This window comes from Sciurus vulgaris (genome assembly GCF_902686455.1).
Source record: "Sciurus vulgaris genome assembly, chromosome: X".
NCBI classification, from domain to species: domain Eukaryota; kingdom Metazoa; phylum Chordata; class Mammalia; order Rodentia; family Sciuridae; genus Sciurus; species Sciurus vulgaris.
Window position 1 is genome coordinate 42390069 of NC_136471.1, and position 22728 is coordinate 42412796.

The window sequence follows — 22728 nt, forward strand, 5'->3', positions numbered from 1 at the left end:
TTTGAACTTGTGATTCTCCTGCATCAGCCTCCTGAGCTGCTGAAATAACAGGTGTGCACCATGTGTCCGACTTGATCTGACTCTTGAGAAAGATGATTACATCAGTTGATGATGAGAAAGGGGAGGGAATTTTAGATATGAGAAATGATCCATGTAAAGAAATAAATGGATAAATTATATTCAGAAACTACAAAGAAATTAATCCAACTGGAAAATGAAGGTGGTGAGAATGAGAATGTATCATAATAGAATGAGGAATAAATTTGGAAGAATGGGTTGTAATGCACCAAGAGGATGGAAAGAGGGTTGGTTGTGGTGGCAATGGGAAGAGGGTATTTCAAATACTAGGATTAGAAGTTTAGTTCTGATATAGCAGAAGAAAAGGCAGGAGAATTCAGCATGTCATTGAGCAGGAAATGGTTTGATGAAAGTGAAAAATACAGGCTATATGAAGAGACTGAAGAAGGGAGAAGTTTAAGAGGGTACATCAGCAATCCTGGTAGAGCTGATTATGACACACCAGGATGGTGACTACAAAAGTGAAAGAAGGATTCAACCCAACAGATATTGCAGGATGATGTGAAGATTGGAGAAAGAAGAGTTGATTATATACATATGATAGCTGGTTTTCTAAACACTGGAAAGAAAATGAAAGCTTATAATACTAACTCCTCTAAAGGTAAAGGTAGAAATGGATAAATTATGTACCAAATGCCACACACACAAAATCAACCTAACTGGAAGTTCCCACAGTGAGAATGAGAATGTGTTATAATAGAATGAGGGACAAATTTGGAAGAATGGGCTGTAGGCAGCAAGAGGGTAAGAAAGAGGGTTTACTGTGGTGTCAGCACGCAGTGGGTGGGTGTGCACGTAGTCCTAGCTACTTGGGAGGCTGAAAGGAGAGAAATCACCTAAGCACAGGAGTTCCGGGACAGTGTGGACAACATAACAAGTAAATGAAGGGAAAAAAACAACTTAGAGTTGGACATGGTGGTGCACACCTGTCATCCCAGTGACTCAGGAGGCTGAGGAAGGAGAATTGAAAGCTCAAAGTCAGCCTTACAAACTTAGTGAGACCCTAAGCAACTTAGTGTGACCCTGTCTCAAAATGAAAAATAAAAAGGGATAGGGATCTAGCTCATTGGTAAATGGCCCCTGGGTTAAATCCCCAATACCCCAATACCCACCCCACCAAAGAACAAAAACAAAACAAAACCCTAACCTTGGAATGACCTCATGACCGTATATAACTTACAAAGGAAAGCTTCTAAACTTTGAAGACATGTGAGTGTGAATCTATAATCGTTTGACACCCGAAAACAGCTGCTCCATGATACCCACAAGAAACAGTAGTAAGCTACATTTTCTATTGTTTGTTTATATTAGCTTATACAATGTATGTGGTCAAATTCATGTGAAATTTACTAGATTCCATTGTTGGAAGTTATTTCCAAATGAAACTTTTCTTTTGGAGGAGGGAAAGAATGCAAGATTTTCAGTTGACTCTTCAGATAACAGGGAAGGTTTAGGAGCCTAATTAAACCACATATTTGCTCTAACTACTTTAGCTGGAGACTGCTAGGAAACAAAAGCAGCCAACAGACCTGATCAGTGTGCACCAATCAGGCATTTGACCATTGCTTTCTCCAGCAGAGGTTTTGAGTAGCACAGAAGTGAAAAAGCTGAGAAGTAAACCCATCATCTGCAAACGGTGGCTACGGCCACAAATCACAGGGCAGCCCTTATCCCTGCGTAGCATAGGAAGCGTCATTCATTGTACATGATTTTATTTATGCCCAAACATAGAAAAAGCAATGATTTATTGCCAGTATCATTTTTGAATATCGAGTGGCACCATATTTTGATCAACATAATTGGACGTTAGTTCACAAAGATTATAGAGCTAATACTTAAAGGCTAATTTATACATTGGGCAAGAATAATAGGTCTTTTATACTGGTTACTTTTCCTCTTAGGTTTTATTCACTTGAATAATGTCATCCATATTTAATGTAACAGTTCAATTTTTCAGCTAAGTAAATCCACATTTCAATTATCCATTTTGATTTTAGTATAAGTTGAATTTAGATTACTGATGATAATGTGGATAAGGAATGAACAGACGAATCTTTATTATCATTGACTAGTCAATTCAGTCAAACAATTGCTTTCTTAAAACAAGATGCATGGGAAATTCCTTTTAAAGGCAAACCCCATAAAAGGCATATTTATTCACTAAGTGGAATCTGTTTTAAAGGTACCATGGCTGTTTATCCATTTACCTTAGTTTCCAGATGTAAAATAACAACTGCAGTACTTGTGAGGCTTTTTCTCCTCAGCTAAACTGGCAAGATAAAATAAGAACTATTGTAGGTTTTATTAATTCTAACCTGTTGTTTTAAAAATATGTGTTTCAGAGTCTTGGTTCAGAGTCCAAATTTACAGGCATTATAATGGAATATGTAAAGCAACTGTAGCTTTCTAAGGTAATGTGTCCTAAAACTAAAAACAAAAAATTAAGAGACAGGAATTTATAACCAAAGAAGGGATCTGATATCAAAGCAACCATCTGGAAAGTTCTGGAAAAACACAAAGTGTCCATTTTTTCCCTGAACCATTGAGATGTCTGTACCATCCCTCTGCTTTATTTTACCTATTGAAACCTGACCTAAACAACTATTCTATATCATTAAGTTATCCAGGAAGATGCAAGTTTAAATACATATAGACAAGCTGCAGCATTTGGTAAACTCAGTAATGATGGTCTCTTGTAAGAACTTCTGTGTTGGAACAACTTTAGGACTGAGAAGGTTTGGTTGACCTATGGGGGGAAAATAATGTTCCTCTAGTCAGATATTTTCCCTGTTCACCAGTATTAACACTTTCCACATCTCCTATTGTCAGAAACTCACAAAATTAAACGCCTTTATGAAATATCTCACTATATCTCTAATTCTACTTTGCTGTAGCCCAATAATATACTTTGGTTTCAAAGTTATCAGCACTGGTAATCTTTTACTGTGATTGTTCAAAAATTATTTCCACACTTTTTAAACATGTTGATTGCTCCTAGGTTTCCCCCCTAGAGAATAACATCATAAAGTATTATTTAAGAGTGATATATAACTAGTCTAGACATTTTCTTAGGTTTTTTGACATGAGAACAAGTTAGCTTTCCCTTTAAGTATATGAACTTAGATATATGTGATCTTTAGAAAGATCTGAAGTGATTGTGATATTTGTGTGTATTTGCAGCTCTGTTTTAAATTGTGCTACAAACCACACTGAGTCACATTTATACATCTTTCAAAACAGTAGAGAATGAGCTTTAAATGTGATTTTAAAAAAATTAATAGATGGGAAAAAACTTGTAACAAAGTTGTAATATCTTTATTGTAAAAACAAATCACACATATAAGAACAAAAAACACAAGGAATCCGATAGGGGAAATGACATAAAAAAAGACACTTTATAGAAGACAATATATTGTCAGCAATAAACATACAAACGTTTTACCTTACTAGTAAACAAAAATGTAAACTAAAAGAACAGTGGAAAAGCATGTCACTCAATTCATCAGTAGTATTTTAAATATAAAAATGTCCAGTGCTGGCAATCGGTGTGGTGACAGAGAAAACTGATATAATATTTCTGAAAAATAATGTTCCAAATGTTCATACATTTTAACCCAGTAATCGCAGTCCTCGCTGTCCACCCCAGGGGAATAATTTAAACATATTTTAAAAGTCAGGTACAAGATATTTGTTGCAGTATTATTTGTAATACTGGAAAACTTTGAGAACAACCTAAATTCCCCCAAAGCAAAATGATAATTAGTATATTAATGTACATTAGAACTGAGAAGATATGAGATTACAACTATGTGGGATATTATGTTGCATTTAAATGATGTTTAGGCCGATCCATAATGCTATCATGTAATGCTAAGTGAAAAGAACAGGATGCAAAATTATATACATTATAAACCTACCGTTCTGTGTAAAAACTCTATACACATAGAGGAAATAAAGAAACATGAGTATTTTTAAATCTGATACATTACAAATTTTATTTAGCATGCATTTAATGTTTTAAATATATTTTAAAATGTCATGTTACTACTCAAAGCACTTTTCAATGCATTGCCTTTTTTCACATTTCTATCTAAAGCAAAACCTTGTGCTTGGCAAAACAATATATCATAACACCTATTATTAAATAGCTCAAATGAGATTATTCATTGTTATTTTGGTTATAAGGGCAATGAATCTTATAAATATGTGACAAGGCATCTGAAAAGTAGGTAGGTAGCATCCCTAGTTCTTCCACACCCATTCTGCCTCCAGTTACTGGGTCTCTTTCAGCAACCACGGTTGTGTCTAGCACCTGTGAACATACTCTACTTACAAGCCGCTGGCAGCAAAGGAAATGGTAATAATTGTTTCTTGTGTTTTGGGGACAATCAAAACCAATTTCTTTTCCCTCCAAATCAAAGCATCAAAAAGGTGCCATCTATTCAAATGTTTATGCTGTCTCTAAGAGAATGAATTCTTAAAAGAACAGAGATGGTGTCTATTTTCATGATATATGTATACATTGCCTAGTTTACTGTTAAGACTTTATAAATAAGACCCTTGGCAGTACTACCCTAGAGCAAGGGTAAACTGACATTACATAGTTTTGGAGAGAAATTCCATATTTCCCCAAATCACTCATTGCAAATGTGGTCGTTCCGTTGACACTTTAATGTACTCTCGACCCATCTTCACCCTTAAGAGTCTGAAACCCTATTCAAAGACAGAGAGAGATGGAAACAGAGAGATGGAGACAGAGACAGAAACTGACTTAAGGTGGTTGCACTTACACTCCGGCAGTTTTTGCAGAAACAAGGGAGGCAGTAGTTCTTATTTTTGTGATGTCAACTTGTAAACTGAAATGCAGTAAAACCTTCTTTTCTTGACGCGAGGGATGTGAAATATATTCTAGGATGTGTATTCGGTAGGGTCCTTTGTTCTAGGGATGAGCTTTTCTTTTTCTAAAGTTTTTTTGGTGTCATTCGAAGAAAGAGAAACTTAATATTTTGAGATTCTTTTAAAGGCACCTTTCAAAGCATCTCCCCCCCATCACACACAAATAATCACGACAGCTCAACACTTGCGTTTTTCAGTTAAGAATCCAGTCCGATTTTTTTCAACATGGCTGTATACTTCGCTGGCCCCCAAATTTGTGCTTTCATAGTCATCATTAATCAAATAGTCAGCAACACCATCCCTAGCGAACCTGTATTTCATGGGCTAGAAATGCGCTGTTTAAAGATTGTGTTCATTTTGAAGGCATCGCTGCTATTTGAATGTCCTATTCGTGTGTCAGGGGTGGAGCGGGCTCTGGAGCTCCTGCAGCACAGTGGGCGGCAGGTCTGAGCGCCCTGGTGGCTGACGTTTTCAGGGGTTCTGGACACTTTCCCTTGAGAAGTAAGGCCGGCCGCGTGCAGCGGGAGGAAATGGACCAGACTGTGATAGGCATAGAAAATGTGTGAGCGACAGGAAGAGAGAGAGGGCGCCCGAATCGGTCCCCAGGTCACTGTGGCTCTGGGATTTGCCCGAATTTATCACCACCATTAACAGCTACTTGCAGAGGGTTGTTTACCGCCCGAGCGCGAGACAACCAGACAGCGAAGCCCACTCTGGGACCCCAGCCACGCCCCCTAGCCCTTCAGCTCCCCTCCCTTCCCCCAAACTAATGAATTCAGGGCCGCCTTCCTGTCGGACCCTCCCATTGGCTCCTATCCCAACCAATCAGAGCCTTGCAACAGTTTCACCTGGCTCCCGCTTCCCAAATAAACAAACAAACCGTCCCGCAGCTGTGCCAGCTCGGCTCTCTGGCGCCGCTGGCGCTCCGCCCCCTCCCACCACCTCGAGCCCCCTCCAGCCAATAGCGCCCTGACTGTGGCGCCCGCGCCCAGCCCTGGTAGCTGGCCTGCTCCCGCTCGCTCCTGCCTTTTTGAGCGCCCCTTTAGGACCAGCGTGGCCAGAGAGCCCCGCCTCCTCCCGTGGCCCACAGGCCCCGAGATCCACCCAGAGGGTCTCGGCCCAGCTGGAGGTGGCCCCGCCTCCCGGGCTCGACGCCCCCTCCCTTGCACACCTCTACTGGTGGCCGCTGGCGCCCCTCGACTGCGCCGGTAGCTGGATCCGCAGCGGCCGCCGCGTGAGGCGGCAGTCACGTGTTGTTTTGCCCGCTGCCGCGCGCCCGGAGTGAAGTGGGCGGGGGCGCGGGCCAAGGCGGGAGGGGGCTGGGGCGGGCCGATGGGGGTAGACGGCCTCTTCCACCAACCCTCCCTTCCCCGAGTGCCCCCTCCCCCTTTCGCTCACCTTAAAACCATCGTGCATCACCATGGCGAGTAGCTCCTTCGCTCGCGACCAAGCGACAAGGAGACTGAGGGCTGCAGCAGCGGCGGCAGCGGCAGCTCTAGCGGCGGTAACGAGCACCCCGCTTCTTTCTTCGGGAACCCCGACCGCACTCATTGGGACCGGGTCGTCTTGTCCGGGAGCCATGTGGCTCTCCACGGCCACTGGCTCCCGGTCAGACTCCGAGTCTGAGGAGGAAGACCTCCCCGTCGGGGACGAAGTCTGCAAACGCGGCTACCTGCGGAAACAGAAGCACGGGCACAGGCGTTACTTCGTGCTCAAAGTCGAGACCGCTGACGCCCCGGCTCGGCTGGAATACTACGAAAATGCCAGGAAGTTCCGGCACAGTGTCCGTGCCGCGGCGGCTGCAGCGGCGGCGGCCGCCTCGGGTGCAGCGGTGCCCGCGCTCATCCCTCCGCGGCGCGTTATCACCCTGTACCAGTGCTTCTCCGTGAGCCAGCGGGCTGATGCAAGGTACCGCCACCTCATTGCCCTTTTCACGCAGGACGAGTACTTCGCTATGGTGGCCGAGAACGAGTCGGAGCAAGAAAGCTGGTACTTGCTGCTCAGCCGCCTCATCCTCGAGAGCAAGCGCCGCCGCTGCGGCACGCTCGGCGCACAGCCGGACGGAGAGCCGGCCGCGCTAGCGGCGGCAGCGGCGGCGGAGCCACCCTTCTACAAAGATGTGTGGCAGGTAGTAGTGAAACCCAGGGGGCTGGGGCATAGAAAAGAGCTGAGCGGCGTGTTCCGGCTGTGTCTTACCGACGAGGAGGTCGTGTTTGTGAGGCTGAACACCGAAGTGGCCAGCGTGGTCGTCCAGCTCCTGAGCATCCGTCGCTGCGGGCACTCGGAGCAGTACTTCTTCTTGGAAGTCGGCAGGTCCACCGTTATCGGTCCAGGGGAGTTGTGGATGCAGGTCGATGACTGCGTGGTGGCCCAAAACATGCACGAGCTCTTTTTGGAGAAGATGAGAGCCTTGTGTGCAGATGAATACAGAGCCCGCTGCCGCAGCTACAGCATCAGCATTGGCGCCCACCTGTTAACCCTGCTGTCCGCTAGGAGGCACCTGGGCTTGCTGCCGCTCGAGCCTGGCGGCTGGCTCCGAAGGTCCCGCTTTGAGCAGTTCTGCCACCTTCGGTCCATCGGCGACGGAGAAGACGAGATGCTTTTCACCAGGCGCTACGTATCGCCCAGCGAGCCTCTGCACCCCTCCAGGCGAGGAAGGCTGCACCTGCCCAGAGGGCGAAGGTCCAGGAGAGCGGTTTCAGTGCCAGCCGGCTTTTTTCGCCGCTTAGCGCCCAGCCCGGTACGTGCCCCTCACCCTGAAGAAAACGCCAGTGACAGGGCTGGTGAAGCCTCCGGCTCCAACTCTGGCAACTCTGGGGGCAAAGGGAAAGAGGGCAAAGAGCGTCAGGAAGGAAGCGAAGGCGACTACATGCCCATGAACAATTGGGGCTCAGGAAATGGCCGAGGCTCAGGAGGTGGCCAGGGCTCAAGTGGCCAGGGCTCCAGTAGCCAGAGCTCGGGAGGAAGCCAGTGCTCAGGTGGGAGGCAGGGATCTGGAGGTGGCCAAGGCTCAGGAGGCCAGAGTACTGGAGGAAACCAGTGCTCAGGAGATGGCCAGGGCACCGCAGGTGGCCATGGCTCAGGTGGTGGCCAGAGACCTGGAGGTGGACACGGCTCAGGTGGTGGTCAGGGACCGGGGGATGGCCATGGCCCAGGTGGTGGCAAGCACTCTGGAGGTGGCAAAGGCTCAGGAAGTGGGAAAAGCTCAGATGGGGATGGTGACCGAGGCAAATCTCTGAAGAAAAGATCCTACTTTGGCAAATTAACTCAAAGCAAGCAACAGCAAATTCCACCTCCTCCGCCGCCCCCGCCCCCACCCCCACCAGCGGGAACTAGTGGGAAAGGCAAGTCTGGGGGAAGATTCCGCCTTTATTTTTGTGCTGACAGAGGAGCCACAAAAGAACGCAAGGAAGCCAAGGAGGTGAGAGACACAGAGACTTCAGAAGGTGCAGCTCGTGGTCCCCACAGAGCCAGAGCTTTGGATGAAGATGAGGATGACCCATATGTGCCAATGAGGCCGGGGGTGGCTGCCCCTCTGGCGAGCTCCAGTGATTACATGCCAATGGCCCCTCAAAATGTCTCTGCTTCAAAAAAGCGCCACTCTCGATCACCTTTTGAAGATTCAAGAGGATACATGATGATGTTTCCTAGAGTGAGCCCACCGCCTGCCCCTAGTCCTCCCAAAGCACCTGATCCTAACAAAGAGGATGACTCCAAGGACAATGACAGTGACAGTGACTACATGTTTATGGCTCCTGGCGCTGGTGCAATTCCAAAAAACCCCAGGAATCCTCAGGGCGGCTCTTCGTCCAAAAGTTGGAGCTCCTACTTCTCGCTGCCAAATCCTTTTCAGAGCTCACCCTTGGGACAGAGTGACCACAGTGAGTATGTACCAATGTTACCTGGAAAGTTCCTGGGGAGGGGCCTAGACAAGGAAGCCTCATCTAACTGGGGCCCCAAACGTGCACCTGCAAAGCCTTCAGTTGAGGGGTCATTCTCAAAGCCCGTAGATGATGGCCCCCCAAAGAGCAAGGCTAAGAGACCTAACCGGCTTTCTTTCATGACAAAAGGAAATAAAATCAAGCCCAAACCACAGAAGCCCACACGTGAGCAGAAAGAAGCTGACAGCTCTAGTGACTACGTCAACATTGACTTCACTAAAAGAGATAGCAATATGCCAGCCCCCTCTGCTCAAGGACTGCCAGATTCGTGGGGCATAATTGCTGACCCCAGACAGCCAGCCTTTTCGAATTACGTGAATGTTGAATTTGGAGTGCCCTTTCCAAATCCAGCAAGCCGCCTCTCACATCTCTTAAGAGCTATCCCAGGTGCCAACCCCCTATCTCTGGATGGTGCTAGGTGGCCACTTCGCCCTCTTCCTCCCAGTGCTACAGGTAGCAGTGCTAATGTGGAAGAGGGCGACTACATTGAAGTAAATTTCAACCCAGCAATGACACCAGCCGTGCCTTTTGCTGACAGTGCCATTCGTTACGATGCAGAAACAGGTCGAATCTACGTGGTCGATCCATTTTCTGAGTGCTGCATGGACATTTCCCTGTCCCCTAGCCGATGCTCCGAACCACCACCTGTAGCTAGGCTGCTGCAGGAGGAGGAGCAAGAGGGGAGACGCTCACAAAGCCGTTCGCTGAGTTTATTTGCAGCCGCCCGGGCCGTGGTCTCGGCCTTCCCGACTGATGGCCTCGAGAGAGACCTTTCAGCTCCCTCCCCGTCGGCTGCTGCTGCGGCAGCGGCGCCGACCTTAGCCGTGGGCCGCGTGTTAGCCGCGGCCTCCGCTCTCGCAGCGGTCCCAGGCATCGGCGCAGCCGCCGCGGGCTTAGAGGCCGCCGCTGGATTTGACTCCGCCTCCACCCTCTGGTTCCAACCTGTTGCTACTGCTGCTGACGCCGAGGCGGTGAGGGGGGCCCAGGACCTTGCTGATGGCGCGAATCCGGGAGCCCCGGACCCAGCTGCAGACCTTGCGGGAGGTGAGAATGCGGCGGGCGGGGCCGCTTCCGCAGCTGCTGCTCCCCCACCGCCTGCTCGCCACCACCAGGGGCCGAGACCCCTGGAGAGAGAAGATTCTGAGGACGACGATGACACTTACGTGAGAATGGACTTTGCCAGACCTGACAACAAGAAGTTCGACTCTCAGAAAAGAGGTTGGTAATTTAGAATTGATCTCCATAAAGTTAGTGGGCATTGCTTAATGAGCGAGACGCTGCGCTGCCGTCTACAGCCTTAAGGATAGGGAGGTAGTATTTCATTAATCGGTGCTATTTGACGTGGGGGGTAGAATTCAGTTTTAATTTTCCACAGGAAACCATTTTGATCTTTGCAAAACCTTAAACTTTCGTCTAACCATAAATTTAGACAAAGCGGGTTACCATTGGAAGATTGATTATACTTTTTAGCATTAGTTAAAACAAAAGGACTTGAGGAGGATTTCGAACATCCTTCTCCATCCTTAAATGATAGGACAAAGCAGGACATGGTAAATTGAGTTCCAACAACCCATCACCTCATTTTCAAGTCGACAACTAAAACATGCTTTTCCACAAATGCCTATATTTAAGTGCAGGTATTAAATAAGAGCACAGAATATTAAGCGGTAACAATTAACTATTGCTATTTTTGAAATGCAGTATTGTTTTGCTGGTTTGCTCTGATTGACCAAAAAGGCTAAATCTCAATTGTTAGCATCAATGAATGGGGGAGGGGGTGACAAACCATAAATAATCCCAAACAGGATCTGATTAAATGAAGATAGTATTTGGCTCTGGAATGTGTTTTTGTGTTGATCTTTTTGTGTTTGTTTTTACACAGGATAAATTGTGAGAAACCGTGTCTGTTTTCTCTGTCACTGGTAGGGACAGGCAAGTCATGTTTGCTGTGCCTTATTTTCTTCTTTTAACCTGCCACCCTTTCAGAAGAGGGTGTGGTGACAACTTGATAATGGATATGAATATTGTTTCAAAGATTTAAAAAGCATTTAAAATATCTAATTGGTGTGTCTTCTGGGAAATCAAGGAAAGCAAGATAACTAAACTGGAGGAAAAGCTGACCCCAGGGGCAGCCTACCCTGGAACAGTGGGAAGTTTTTAAAGGGCTAATTTTCCAAAGAGTAGGATCTGTTGGTCTTGGAAACAAAAGTTAGTAAATCTCCTGTGTGCAACATTGCACAAATTTGTCTTGATGTTTTCAAGGAATGGTTGCAAAATATGATGTCCTCATAGTCACCACTGCCTTCGTCTTTAGTAAAACATGCTTCCTTCCCAGTGAAGGGAAGGGATGGACCCCAGCAGTTTTCATTCCAGTAGTCAGTTTAGTGAAGATTTTTGCTTTGCTTGCTTTGTGGAATGCTTTTGTGATTGGATCTCTGCCCACTGTGCTTGATCAGGCAGAACAAGTCCGGGACTGATCACAACAGTCACCTAACAAGCTCCCTATTTAGTGCAGGTGTAACCCCCCCACCTCCCCTTTCTCCCTCTGCTATAGAAAACTTGCCATACAAAAACTCACATTTGCAGCACAGACACACTAAAAGAGTGATCATTAAAACGACTAAAGGATGCTTTAGCTTGCCAAAGAATTCAATTCAGATGTCCTTTAAATTGTGAGCCTTCTTTCCAACACACACACACACACACACAATATCACCACTACTTCATTTAAAATTTATAATTCCATCTCCAAGAATTTAATTCATTATCAGATTTTTGGAAACCAGTCTATTTTATTCTGTAAAGTGCACCTGAAAATTGATTTCAAGCTATTGTCGGAACCTAACTGCTGAAGACAAGGTTTACAACGTTGATGTAAAATGCACATCAAAATAGACATACATCAAAATAACTGCTTGTCCCTGTGGAACTTTGAAAGGGATGAGTTTTCATGCAGGTTTGCCTGTAATTTCCAATAATCTTGTTTAGGTAAAGATTAAAAATAGTTGAAATCTGAGTGTTCTTCAAATAAACCTTGCCTTCCCAAGGATTACTGAGATCCAGTGATCATATACCATAAATTATTGATTTATGACTTTGTAACTACTTTGGAGATTTGACATTTTCTAAATCTATTGTCTATTTAGAGATTCCTAACTTTATTGATTGACTACAGCAAGGAGGCAGTATCTCACAGGGAAGCAGGTACTTAGGTTGAAGTAAAAGAATGAATGTGGAAGCAATTTGGAATGTTAAAGCACTTTATAAATGGAAGATTTTATTTTGTCATTGGATTAGCAGTGAGGTGACGTTTCAGCCATTTAAATTTAGAATTTATTTAATTTTTTGCAAAATACTTAGTGCTGAGTTTGCTGAGATGTATAGAAGGAATGGTGGGAAAGTGGGGGGTAAGGGTGTGAAGGGGGTGGGGGTGTGGTGAAATACCCATTGCAGGAAATGACTTTGGTTAGTATTTTAATGTGAATTGATATAATAGAGTGTTGTCTTGAAGTATTAAGAATAGGCTGAATGAATCTGATCATTTCTTAGTATAAAGTTGTGGAATAACTTTCCTCTGTTTCCATTCTCTCTTCATTTTCTGATTTAACATTTTAAAAATAAGAAGACCTTGTTAGGAAATGAAAAAAGTGCCCTGATAAAGAGGCAAGATATAGTGTTAGGAGTTATATGTTTCAAATTAATTCTAATTTATGGAAGGTGTTTAGAACAATGCCTGGAACATAGTAAGTGCTATACATGAATTATTATGTAGTTATTATCAGTGTTGTTACCCCTGTTACATCTAGAGATACAAAGAAAAATTAAAATTCTCTGTTCACAAATTTCACCTTTCAGTTAGTCTCATTTAAATACTTCATGGGGTTTTTCATACTCGGGACCTTCACAGTTGAGATCTGTTTATCAATGAGACTTTTTTTTTCATGAAACAAAATGAATAATCTCATTTATCTACTCTACATATGAGAAAGTACTTTAAGGGCATCTTTCAGGTCAGAAAGAAACACTCAGAAATATAACTTGGATATTACTTTTATAAAATAAGTGAAATCTTTTAAAGCATCTGTTGAAGATGAAGTGTTTACATTTTAAACAGAGGAACTGTAGTATATGTTAGCATTTAAGAGGAGACTGTAATTTCTTTCATGGTTTAGTCTGACTCCTAATCCATGTGCGACCTTTTGCTTCTTTTACTACTTGACCTGATAGAGAATTGATAGGTTGAAATGATTTGAGGTGAAAAACTCCCTGATTTTTCATTCAAGAGAGAGGAGAATGAAAAAGGGAGCTCTGGAAGGCATGAGATAATGGGTCAGCCAAATTAGTTATATTATGATAATATTTGGTATTTATAAGCAAAAAACTTTAGTAATTAACTTCTGAAATTTTAGGCACCATTATCACTGTGTAAGAAGCCCAAACTTCTTTTGAGTGTATGTAATCCTGCCAAATCCCATTGCCATAAATTATAGGTGGTAGGAGCAAATTGTCTTTATTCTATTAACTTATTTATTGCAAATTACTAGAATAAAACTTCCATATAGCAGAGATTTCTCAGCCACCATTGATGGGTCACTTATTTTAGGCAACATTCAACAGCCTCTCCCCACAATTTGGAAAGTTGTTTGGAGTAATGAGGTATTTGACCTACAACAATTAAAGAGGACCTCACTCAATTAAAGTTAGCTAAAGTTGTTGGCAATCATGATTCATTTGCATTCATTCTATTTTAAGAGAGAAGCTTCCAGGATAAAAATTCTCGACACTAGCAAAACATCTCCATCAAACAAGGACCAGGGCTTTAATTAAGCATGCCAGAATATCACACATGCATAAAAGCTCAAACAGGATCTCTTGCTTTCTTTTCCTGTCCCTAATCGCCAAACATGAACCAAAATACTTCCGAGTCATTGGCAGAGAGCTAGTTGTTTTGGGAACTAACTCAGGCTTTTAAAAAACTTCATGTTGAAACAGATGTGGCTGGCCAGTATAGGGAGAAGTAAGGAGTACTGTGTGATTTGAAATGGAATGTTGTTAAATTGTCAATTTATTGTTGATTGAGGGAATGCTTTCCAGTTGCAGATTGCCTTATAGTTTGCAAAGCACATTCATATTCATTATGTTATTGATGAACAACGGTAAGTACTGGAAATGAAGCCGGTATTAAGAATTTTCCTGTGGTCAAAAAGGTAAGTGGCAGAGCTGCAAATTTAACTCATACATCCGATTTCAAATTCAATGCCCCACCTAGAACACCACAATTCCCTTTTTAATCAGGTGTTCATTCAGTTATTTTCATATCAATGAAAGACTGGCATATAGGCAAGTATTGGGAAAAATTACATGTTTGCTTGAATTTGATAGTAAGAAAATTTGTTGTAACTCATTTGAAGTGTTTTAAATGTAGACCATCTGCCAGGGTTTGGGTAATTTTCATTACATTGAACTGTTTGCCAGGGTTCTTAGAATAAAAGAATTTGACCTGTGCTGGAAGTCAGTGTTTTAAATCTGATCTGGGGAGGAGCTAGCTAATCTTTACCTCCCAAACACAAATAATGTGTGTGTCTATTTAGTTCCTGCAGAAACATTGAAAGGAATGAAAGTGAATTGAGGGTATATTCAGTAAATGTCCATTAATGAATGGTCATTTCCTTAACTGAAATTAGATTTTTATGGTTTTTCTAATAATCCAGTGACATCTGCCAGCTATATCAAAAAGTCTTTTCATTTAATTCCTTTATATATAAAATCTGATATTCTAATCTAAACTATCACAGTGGGCAAACAGGATAAAGTAAGCCAGGTAGAAGAAAATACGCTGTCGAAATAGATGTTCATTTATTTTAAAAGTAAACTTGCTTTTGGCAGTCAGGCAGGTAGATTTTAGAAGCCTTGAAAATCAAATCCTCTCCTGAGGACATAAAAATCCTTGTTTAAAATTAAGTTCATTTTGTTTAGCACCTTTTTAAGTCTTTAAGACTATGTAAAAATAGCCCAGACATTTTATTGGCAGTATTGGAAAATAGCTTTTGTAAGATGCTTAATTAAAGTCTGCAGTATGTTTTGTCTAAGAGGTGCTGCCGGCTCTTTGGTGTTGAGGATCATTTACTGGAATGATTTTTTTCACTAAAAAAATTACTGAAAAACCGTTACTTGGTCCTGAGTGAGAAATGAGAGATTTTTAAAAATTACTTGTTAAGGACTGGGAGGTAACTCAGTGGTAGGGCTCTTGTCTAGCATGCGCAAGGAACTGGGATCCATCCCCATTCCCCCCAAAAATCTACTTTTTTGATGAAATGAATGCATTACAACACAATCCACTTTTAGCAGAACTATCAGATTGCTAATTTTAAAGTATTGATTTTTGGTTATGTAGCTATAGGGCTCACATTTCTGTCCTTTGGGAAAGTAGGCTCAACACTTGAGAAATAGGATTTTTGTAAGGATTTTTTCTTAATGTTGATATATGATTTGTATTTTTTTAGTGGATAACTTTCAACTTTTGCTTGGGGAATTAATTCCTTTTAGAATGAAAAATATGTGCTTAAATATCTATTAGGTGAAATGAGAAAGTTACTACTATTTTGTCCCCTAGCTTCCTAATACTCCTTCCTTATTTGTTAGGATTGCCTTGATTGTATTCTGGGAGTTTTGCCCTCATGTGCCCTTTGCCAGACATGTGCCCTTATTCTCAGAAAAACATGCCTTTCCTGATTTCTCTGACTGAAAAGTTGAGAGGGCCATCCTGGGAGTCCCATAGGGCCCCACGGAGGACCTCCCTAGATGTCGTTAACTCCTAGTTCACAACCTGCCTGCACTTAGCTTGCAGGAACAGCCTCCCCTGTAAGGGATCCTTGTACAGTTTCAAGCCTAGGCTGCCTGTTCTACTCTGACTTGTTGGCACAGAGGCAGCTAGCCTGGTGTTTAAAGCTATTTTCATGGTTAGATTGACCACAATATGTTTGATGCTAGCCAGATCTTCTGGATTTACTGAATATCCAATTCCCCCTAAACTGTAGTCACTTTAGCTAGTTTTCAAAATATATATAATCTTCCTATGATTACTAATTTTCTACTTGTATACTTGAAACAAAATATCAATGAAGTCATTATCTTTAAATTCATCTTGAAAATTGCTCACAATCGGAAAATTGGAAGTGTGACCAGCAAATGTAATTTTAACCCCCACTTGGTAATATGTTATTCCTTCTCCTTGAAAGCGTACTAACCTTGTCCTCACCTCAGAGTCCCTCCTTTGAACGAATCATTATTGTGGCTGCAGCTCTGCCCAAAGTCTCCCTTCTGCTGCCATCCCTACGTCCAAATATATTCCAGCCTTTTGAGTATAGGGGACATTATTTCTATTATTATGTGTGTATTTCCCTGGAGTCACAAATTAAAAGTTCCCAATACATCTTCTCATAGAAATGGTGATTGGACATAGTCAAAGTAGTTCCTCTGTTAGTTCAGGAACTGTACAGGTTAAACATAGATGTGTGTAGACAAAGCTACCAACTTATTCGCCATTTATTTATGACAGTGCTTCTATGTGATAATTTATTCTGAGTTTCAATTCAACAGTGAACCTTGGAATATGGTTCTTTTGTAAATTGGAGACTGCCTATATTAGAATTCTAGTAACTTGCATTCTTTAAGTCGGCAGTAACTAGGCAGCAGAGTAAAGTGGACCAAGTGTGGTTGGGAGGTAGTGGGGAAACTGACCTGGGATGGAAATTCTGTAGCTGATCTCCAGTTTGTATACAGATAATCAAGACTGGAGTTAACATGAAGATGTGGTCCAGGGCTGCTTAGTGAAGGCAGGGGTGGAACAATTGAGTTAACCTTTGAGATCGTAGAGGTATACAAGTATCATCCTTTTCCTTGCAGATTATTTTGACTATTCTCTTACAACTGTTGCTACTATGAGGAGAAGCATATTTTGTCATCTGATCTAGGATTTTTATAGTTCTAGGGAACCATCCTCCTATACATTCATGGGGCCCCAAAAGGTGTGACGACTGTTTTTACTGAAGAAAAAAAAATCTACTTATAATCCAAACACAATGTTAAGCTAAATAATATAATTGCATTATTATATGTTCATCTCTGGGTATACACTTTCATTTCCCTTCACTTCCTTTTGTCTGCCTTCAGTGTTTTACTTGGTTGCCCCTTGCTTGTGGGATCACCAGTTGATTGCAGAGATAGCCAATGTTGACTAATGAACAGAGTGAGGATTTTCAATAGAACATGAAAAAAACATTTTTGAGTTCTAGGAAAATTGGAGTTGAAAAGATTAGAAAAAATAAAACAATAAGATTGGAGAGGATAAAAAGAGAATGAGTGAATAACTGAATACATTGTTACAGTCTCACCTCTCTCTGCGCAGCGGAACCATTGCTGTTTTGGACTTCAAACAGTAATGGAGGCGTGTTTATGATTCATATAAAGAGGTCTGGAACACCCTGGAGGAACTGCCTTCTTGGCTCACCCTACAGATTTCCAGGGATATTGAAGTCATGTGTGCTTTATTAGTATATTAAATATTAATGTTAAAGTTTATATCATTATACAAATTGAAACAGAAAAGTTTACTTCTTTCATTTTTGAGAAGAAAATAATACATGCCAGACTGGAGGAAGTAGAAGGGAAATGTTTTGACCCATCCAAGTCTATTAAGTTTTTCTTTCTTGTAGAGAGAAATTACTTGAAGAGCTTGCCACCCATTAAAAAGGGTGCAATTAACTTGTCATTAAAAAGATCTTTGATTAATTGGAAAGTAAGAATATACAATAAGGTAATTATTTATAACCTGTCAGTATCAAATAGGAATAATACATCAAAACCAGACCACATTATTTAAAGCATGGCCATTTACACTTCTGATGGTGAAATGATATAAAAATGAACAGGAGACGATATTCATTCTGTAGACTGTTTATGATCCCATTTAATCCCCAATTGCTTTCTTTTGCCACCCAGGAAGCATTTGAGTCGCTTCCTTTTGCTGTTCTTTGGAATGTGCTCAGGGAATGTAAACTAATTTTAATATTGGCCTAAGTAAAACAGGATTATAAAGACAAATCCGAGGCTCAAATTCCCACAATGCATTTCAGAAGCAAGTTAAATTATTTGGGGATTATCCTGTTTTGGAAAGCATTATTCCTTTCTACTATCATAGTTAATCAGGAATCAGCAAACATATTTTGTAAACTTGAAATTACACCATTATTTGCCAGGTCTCAGTAAGTTATCAAGCATTCACCCACCACTGGTGTAGATGTTATAGGAAAGCAGTGGAAGTGTGAGTCAAATCTATAGTGAGGGCTGGGGTTGTAGTTCAGTGGTGGAACACTTGCCTTACATGTATGAGGTACTGAGTTCAATCCTCAGCACCACATAAAAATAAATCAATAAAATGTATTGTGTCCATCTACAACTAAAAATATTTTTTAAAATATCATAGTAGAGCCTCTAATTTAGAGTAAGGAAAGAAGAAAGAAAAACTACTCCAACAGCAACAAATGCCCCATATTTCAGGCTTAACATAATGCTGATGAGGTAGTTTTTGGAACTTAATTTTTATGTTTCTGGAAAAATATATATAAATGCTCTGGATTATATGAGTCAGAAAACCCCCTTAAAGCACATGCATTGTGCTGTGTATGAACATAGGAAGCTATTTTTATATTAAAACAAAATAGTAAATTAGTTGACACATCTTTCTAAGCTCAAATTTAGGTTAAAAAAAAAAAAAAAAACAAGTTGCTGATATCTGACGAAATTCCACAGTACTAGTCTGGCCTAATTTTGTAGCAAATAAATAAAGGACTGAGTTGCTAACAAGCACTCACAGTTAACCTATGGTTGTCACAGGCACATTTCATCCTCTGTAAACAAGATAAATAGAATCTTAAAATATCCTAAACAAAATGGAACTTAGTATTTTTTTGTTTTACTTTTTAATGTGAGAAGAGGACCCATCCAGTGAATTGAGACCAGTAGCCCAGTAGGTAGGGGAATGGAGAACTGAATGTTTCATCTAGCTGCCAAGTTCATTACATTCATCAAAACATCTGGTGAAAGAATGAATAAAGTGTATAGTTCCAGTTTAATAAAGATCTTGCGCTGAAAGCCTATTCTGGAGGATGCTTCCAACGGATTATTTTAGGTTGTCTCAAAGGCAATAGAATACTTGGTAGTTTGATGTGACCCAGTCTTCAGATAACACTGGTAACCCATAATAACCCATAATCATTTTGCCGAGCATTTATCCCCATCCCTTTGCCAGTCAAATATCTTTTTCTGCCTACCTGATCCCATCCCAGGCTCCCCATTAAGCACCCTCCCAATGAGCAAAAAGCGAAGAAAGTAATTAACCTCTTTTTATTAGAAAGATGGGAATTTCAATCACATGTCCTTTGCAGGGCTGACTGTTTTTTTTAGAAGAAATTCTGCGTTTGGGTCAGGAGACTATCACCAAGGCTGCGCCTAAATCCTTTGATTCATGCCACATAACCTGGCAAAGGCATAATCAAGCATGTAGGAGACGGAAAACATTCTCTTTGCTTGATGCCTTGCTCACTTGTGGGTTCACAGGGAGGATGGAGATCATCAGTGCATGCATGTGCAATGCTACTATGTACCAGAAATGTCAGAGTGGCAACCTGGGGGCAAAAGGAGTAACTGCTCTCATGTCTTTGCCCAGCTTGTGCTAGTGCCTCACAGGCAGCCAGCAGAGTTGATTAACCATGTCCATGCCAAGGCATTCTCAAAAATCACTCACAAATTTCTACTAAAATTGTTTTGTTTTGTTTTGTTTTTAGGACATGGTAGGGGTAAAAGCTTTGTACTAGTCTTGAAAATAATTTTTGTTTTATCTTTTTTTGTAGAGTGAATGCATTGCCACAGAAACACATTAGAAGAAAAGTGACACTTAAGGATTTCATCTTTATCTACTCCAGATCTACCTAAAAGAAAGAACATTCAGAGGCTTCTGAATAGAAAGCAACCTAAATTCCTACATTCCTACAAGTGGACTCTGGCAGTTAGATGATCCTACTCAGAGATCTTCTTTACTGCTGCCTTCTGGATCCATTAATTTTGAATTAAGAATATTCACACTGTGCTTTGTTTTTTGTTGTCTAGTTTCCACTCCCTGATCTGTGTCTTTGAAAGGAAGCAATTACTGTAAAAGTTAGCATCTTGTAACCGTTTCCTTTTCTCTTAAAAACATTATTTCCTTGTAAAATGAGCCAATTCGAGTTTTAATGATGCATAATATTTAGATTAATTTTGAAGTTACAAAACCTGTAAACAAGGAAAGGTAAGAAAAAAATCTTATACAAATGAGAAGGTAGGTATGATCTGGAATCTTCTTTCTCTGAATAGTACATACATAGAACATTTCTTGATCAAGGATTTAAATGACAACTGAACTGATATCTTGATGGGGCATTTTCAGTATTTTAAAGGCAGGACTAAGGGCAGATATCTCAGTTTTTACTCATTAACAAGACTACAACAATCTGTCTATATTAAATGTCAGTGAAACATATCTTGAATGAGTATTTCCAACATTTTAAAGACAGAACTGAGAAGCAGGTTTAGCTACCTGCTCATATGTAACACAGTGAAGTTCTGTCTGCAAATCAATTGAGCATTTTCCAAAACAGTTATTTTTTTATTTTGTTAAAGTGACCTACATTTTTCTCCTATAAGAAGCAATGTTCTTCAAAAGTTTGCTTCTCACAGGCCCCTCTCTGCCTCTCTGGGCCTTCCTCTCTTTCCTTCCACCATTCCCTCTCTCTGACCCTCTCCCCAACGCACACATTCCCTCCTATGCCCAGGACTCCTATAAAGAAATCAGTTTCCCATATTCAAGAAATTAGTGTGTACTTAATCAATCGATATTCTGACTAAAACTTAAGCCAAAAGGAACCTCTTATAAGGCCTTGTTTCCTTCTGGACAAGGATCGAATATAAGATGTACTAAATTAAAAAAAAAAAATCAGAGCAAGCTTCCCCTCTCCTATTTTTGCTTGCCTCTGATGGAAACTGAATTAAGATTTTAGGAACCTGGACCTTTGAGAACATGACACCAACAGGTGGTGACCACAGAGGATAGGCACAAAGGTCTTGAAGCTTGCTTAGAGCTTTGTTATGTGGTGGCACACAAATCTTGGCTTGTACCATCACTGGCAAACCTCATCATATCACAGATGGGTGTGAGTGTTTGAGTGTCTTAAGTGTGTGAGTGCTAGTGTGTGTATGCACATTTGTGTGTATGCATACCTTTGTGTACCTGTGAACATGTGATTATAGATGTACCTGTTGTGTGTAACTCTGTTAAAAAAAAAAAAAAGCTTCGCATTTAATGTGCAACTTTGAAGTAGTGTAATATTTATCTGAAGTTTTTGCCACTCGGTTTTGATGTCTTTGAACGTGTACTTCTATCTTTGAGCAGGCTTATAGTACATGTTGCTAACTTTTCTTGAAGAACCGAGTTGACTTCTATTTTTTTTTCCCTTGCCTACCAACCAAAGGGATGGGGGGGGCTTTTTTCCCCCCTTTTGAAGGGTGCTGAGGAGATGGTGTGACTACAGGGCCAGTCACTGCTCTAGTTACTGGTCACTACTAGTACATCAGCTTCATCAGTCTCTTCAGACTCCTCTTTTCAACCTGCTCAAATAACTCAGTGTGGCTTTTGTTCATTATGATAACAATGTGCTCTTTAGGCAGCCTCTTTTCAAGCTTTCTGTCACCAATTATATACAAGTAAGTTAAGTCATAATCGTTCAGATTTGTGGAAAGAAAAGTTTTAAGTTTTTTTTCTGGGGGGAAATGCTATATCATTTTATTTACATATTAGGTTCAGGGGCTGCCAGCAGACAGGGTACAGAGGGTACAGCACAGAGGTAACACTTGCTGAATAAATGAATGGAAACCTCATACACAACAGTACATACAAATAGTAACAGGTACAAATAGTCACAGGTACAGCATAACAAATATGCAAACTTTTTGACACTACTTCTTAGTTTACAGACAATTAATTTATTCAGTATTGTGCTGGAAGACTCTTTATAGAATATGTGTACCAACATATCACTTGCCTTCCAGCTATCAGTTTATGCTGCTGTTAAGAAAAACCAATGATGGAACGATTTTTTTTTGTGACCTCTACATTAATTTGGTATCATACATAGTTACATGGTCAGTAAAAACTAAAACCTTACAGTTCCAACTGCTCATTACATTTGCTATTTCTGCTTCACAGATCTGCTTTGAGTTGCTCCGGCTTTGTCTTCCTTTGTAAATACTCTTATACTCTCTTCTTTGTAAACATCTCATTTGCAGTTTTGGGAGACAAACTTGCGACTCTGTATAGTGTTTATATATATATCTGACTTGCCTTTCCATAGAGCTACTTGCAATAAATGTGTTCATGTAAGTTATTCATGTGAAATTTGTTTTTTTCTTAATACTACTCTTTCTGCTTCACTATAATATGTTTTCCTATTCAGTGGTACAATTGGCTTCATTTTTCAGAATGAAACCATTGGGGGTAATTCAAAGTTTATGTTGAAGTTACTTCTTAAAAATATTTTTTAGTTTAGATGGACACAATACCTTCATTTTATTTATTTATTTTTATGTGGTGCTGAGGATCAGACCCAGTGCCTCACATGTGCTAGGCAAGTGCTTTACCACTGAGCTACCACCCCAGCATCTGTTAAAAGTTATTTTGCCTAGAAACATAAGGCAACTAACTCCTGAGTCTCCAAATGTGGAG

General features: G+C 41.3%; 1 protein-coding gene across 1 annotated transcript; it reads left to right on the forward strand.

Annotated features, from left to right (window-relative positions):
• Positions 1-6394: 6394 nt before the first annotated feature.
• On the forward strand, positions 6395-22521 carry IRS4 (insulin receptor substrate 4; the record flags this gene model as incomplete). The annotated part of the gene is made up of 2 exons (XM_079123995.1): positions 6395-10133; positions 19826-22521. 2 exons carry the CDS (start codon positions 6395-6397, stop codon positions 19828-19830), a joined length of 3744 nt encoding a protein of 1247 aa, XP_078980121.1. The 3' UTR covers positions 19831-22521.
• Positions 22522-22728: the final 207 nt, after the last annotated feature.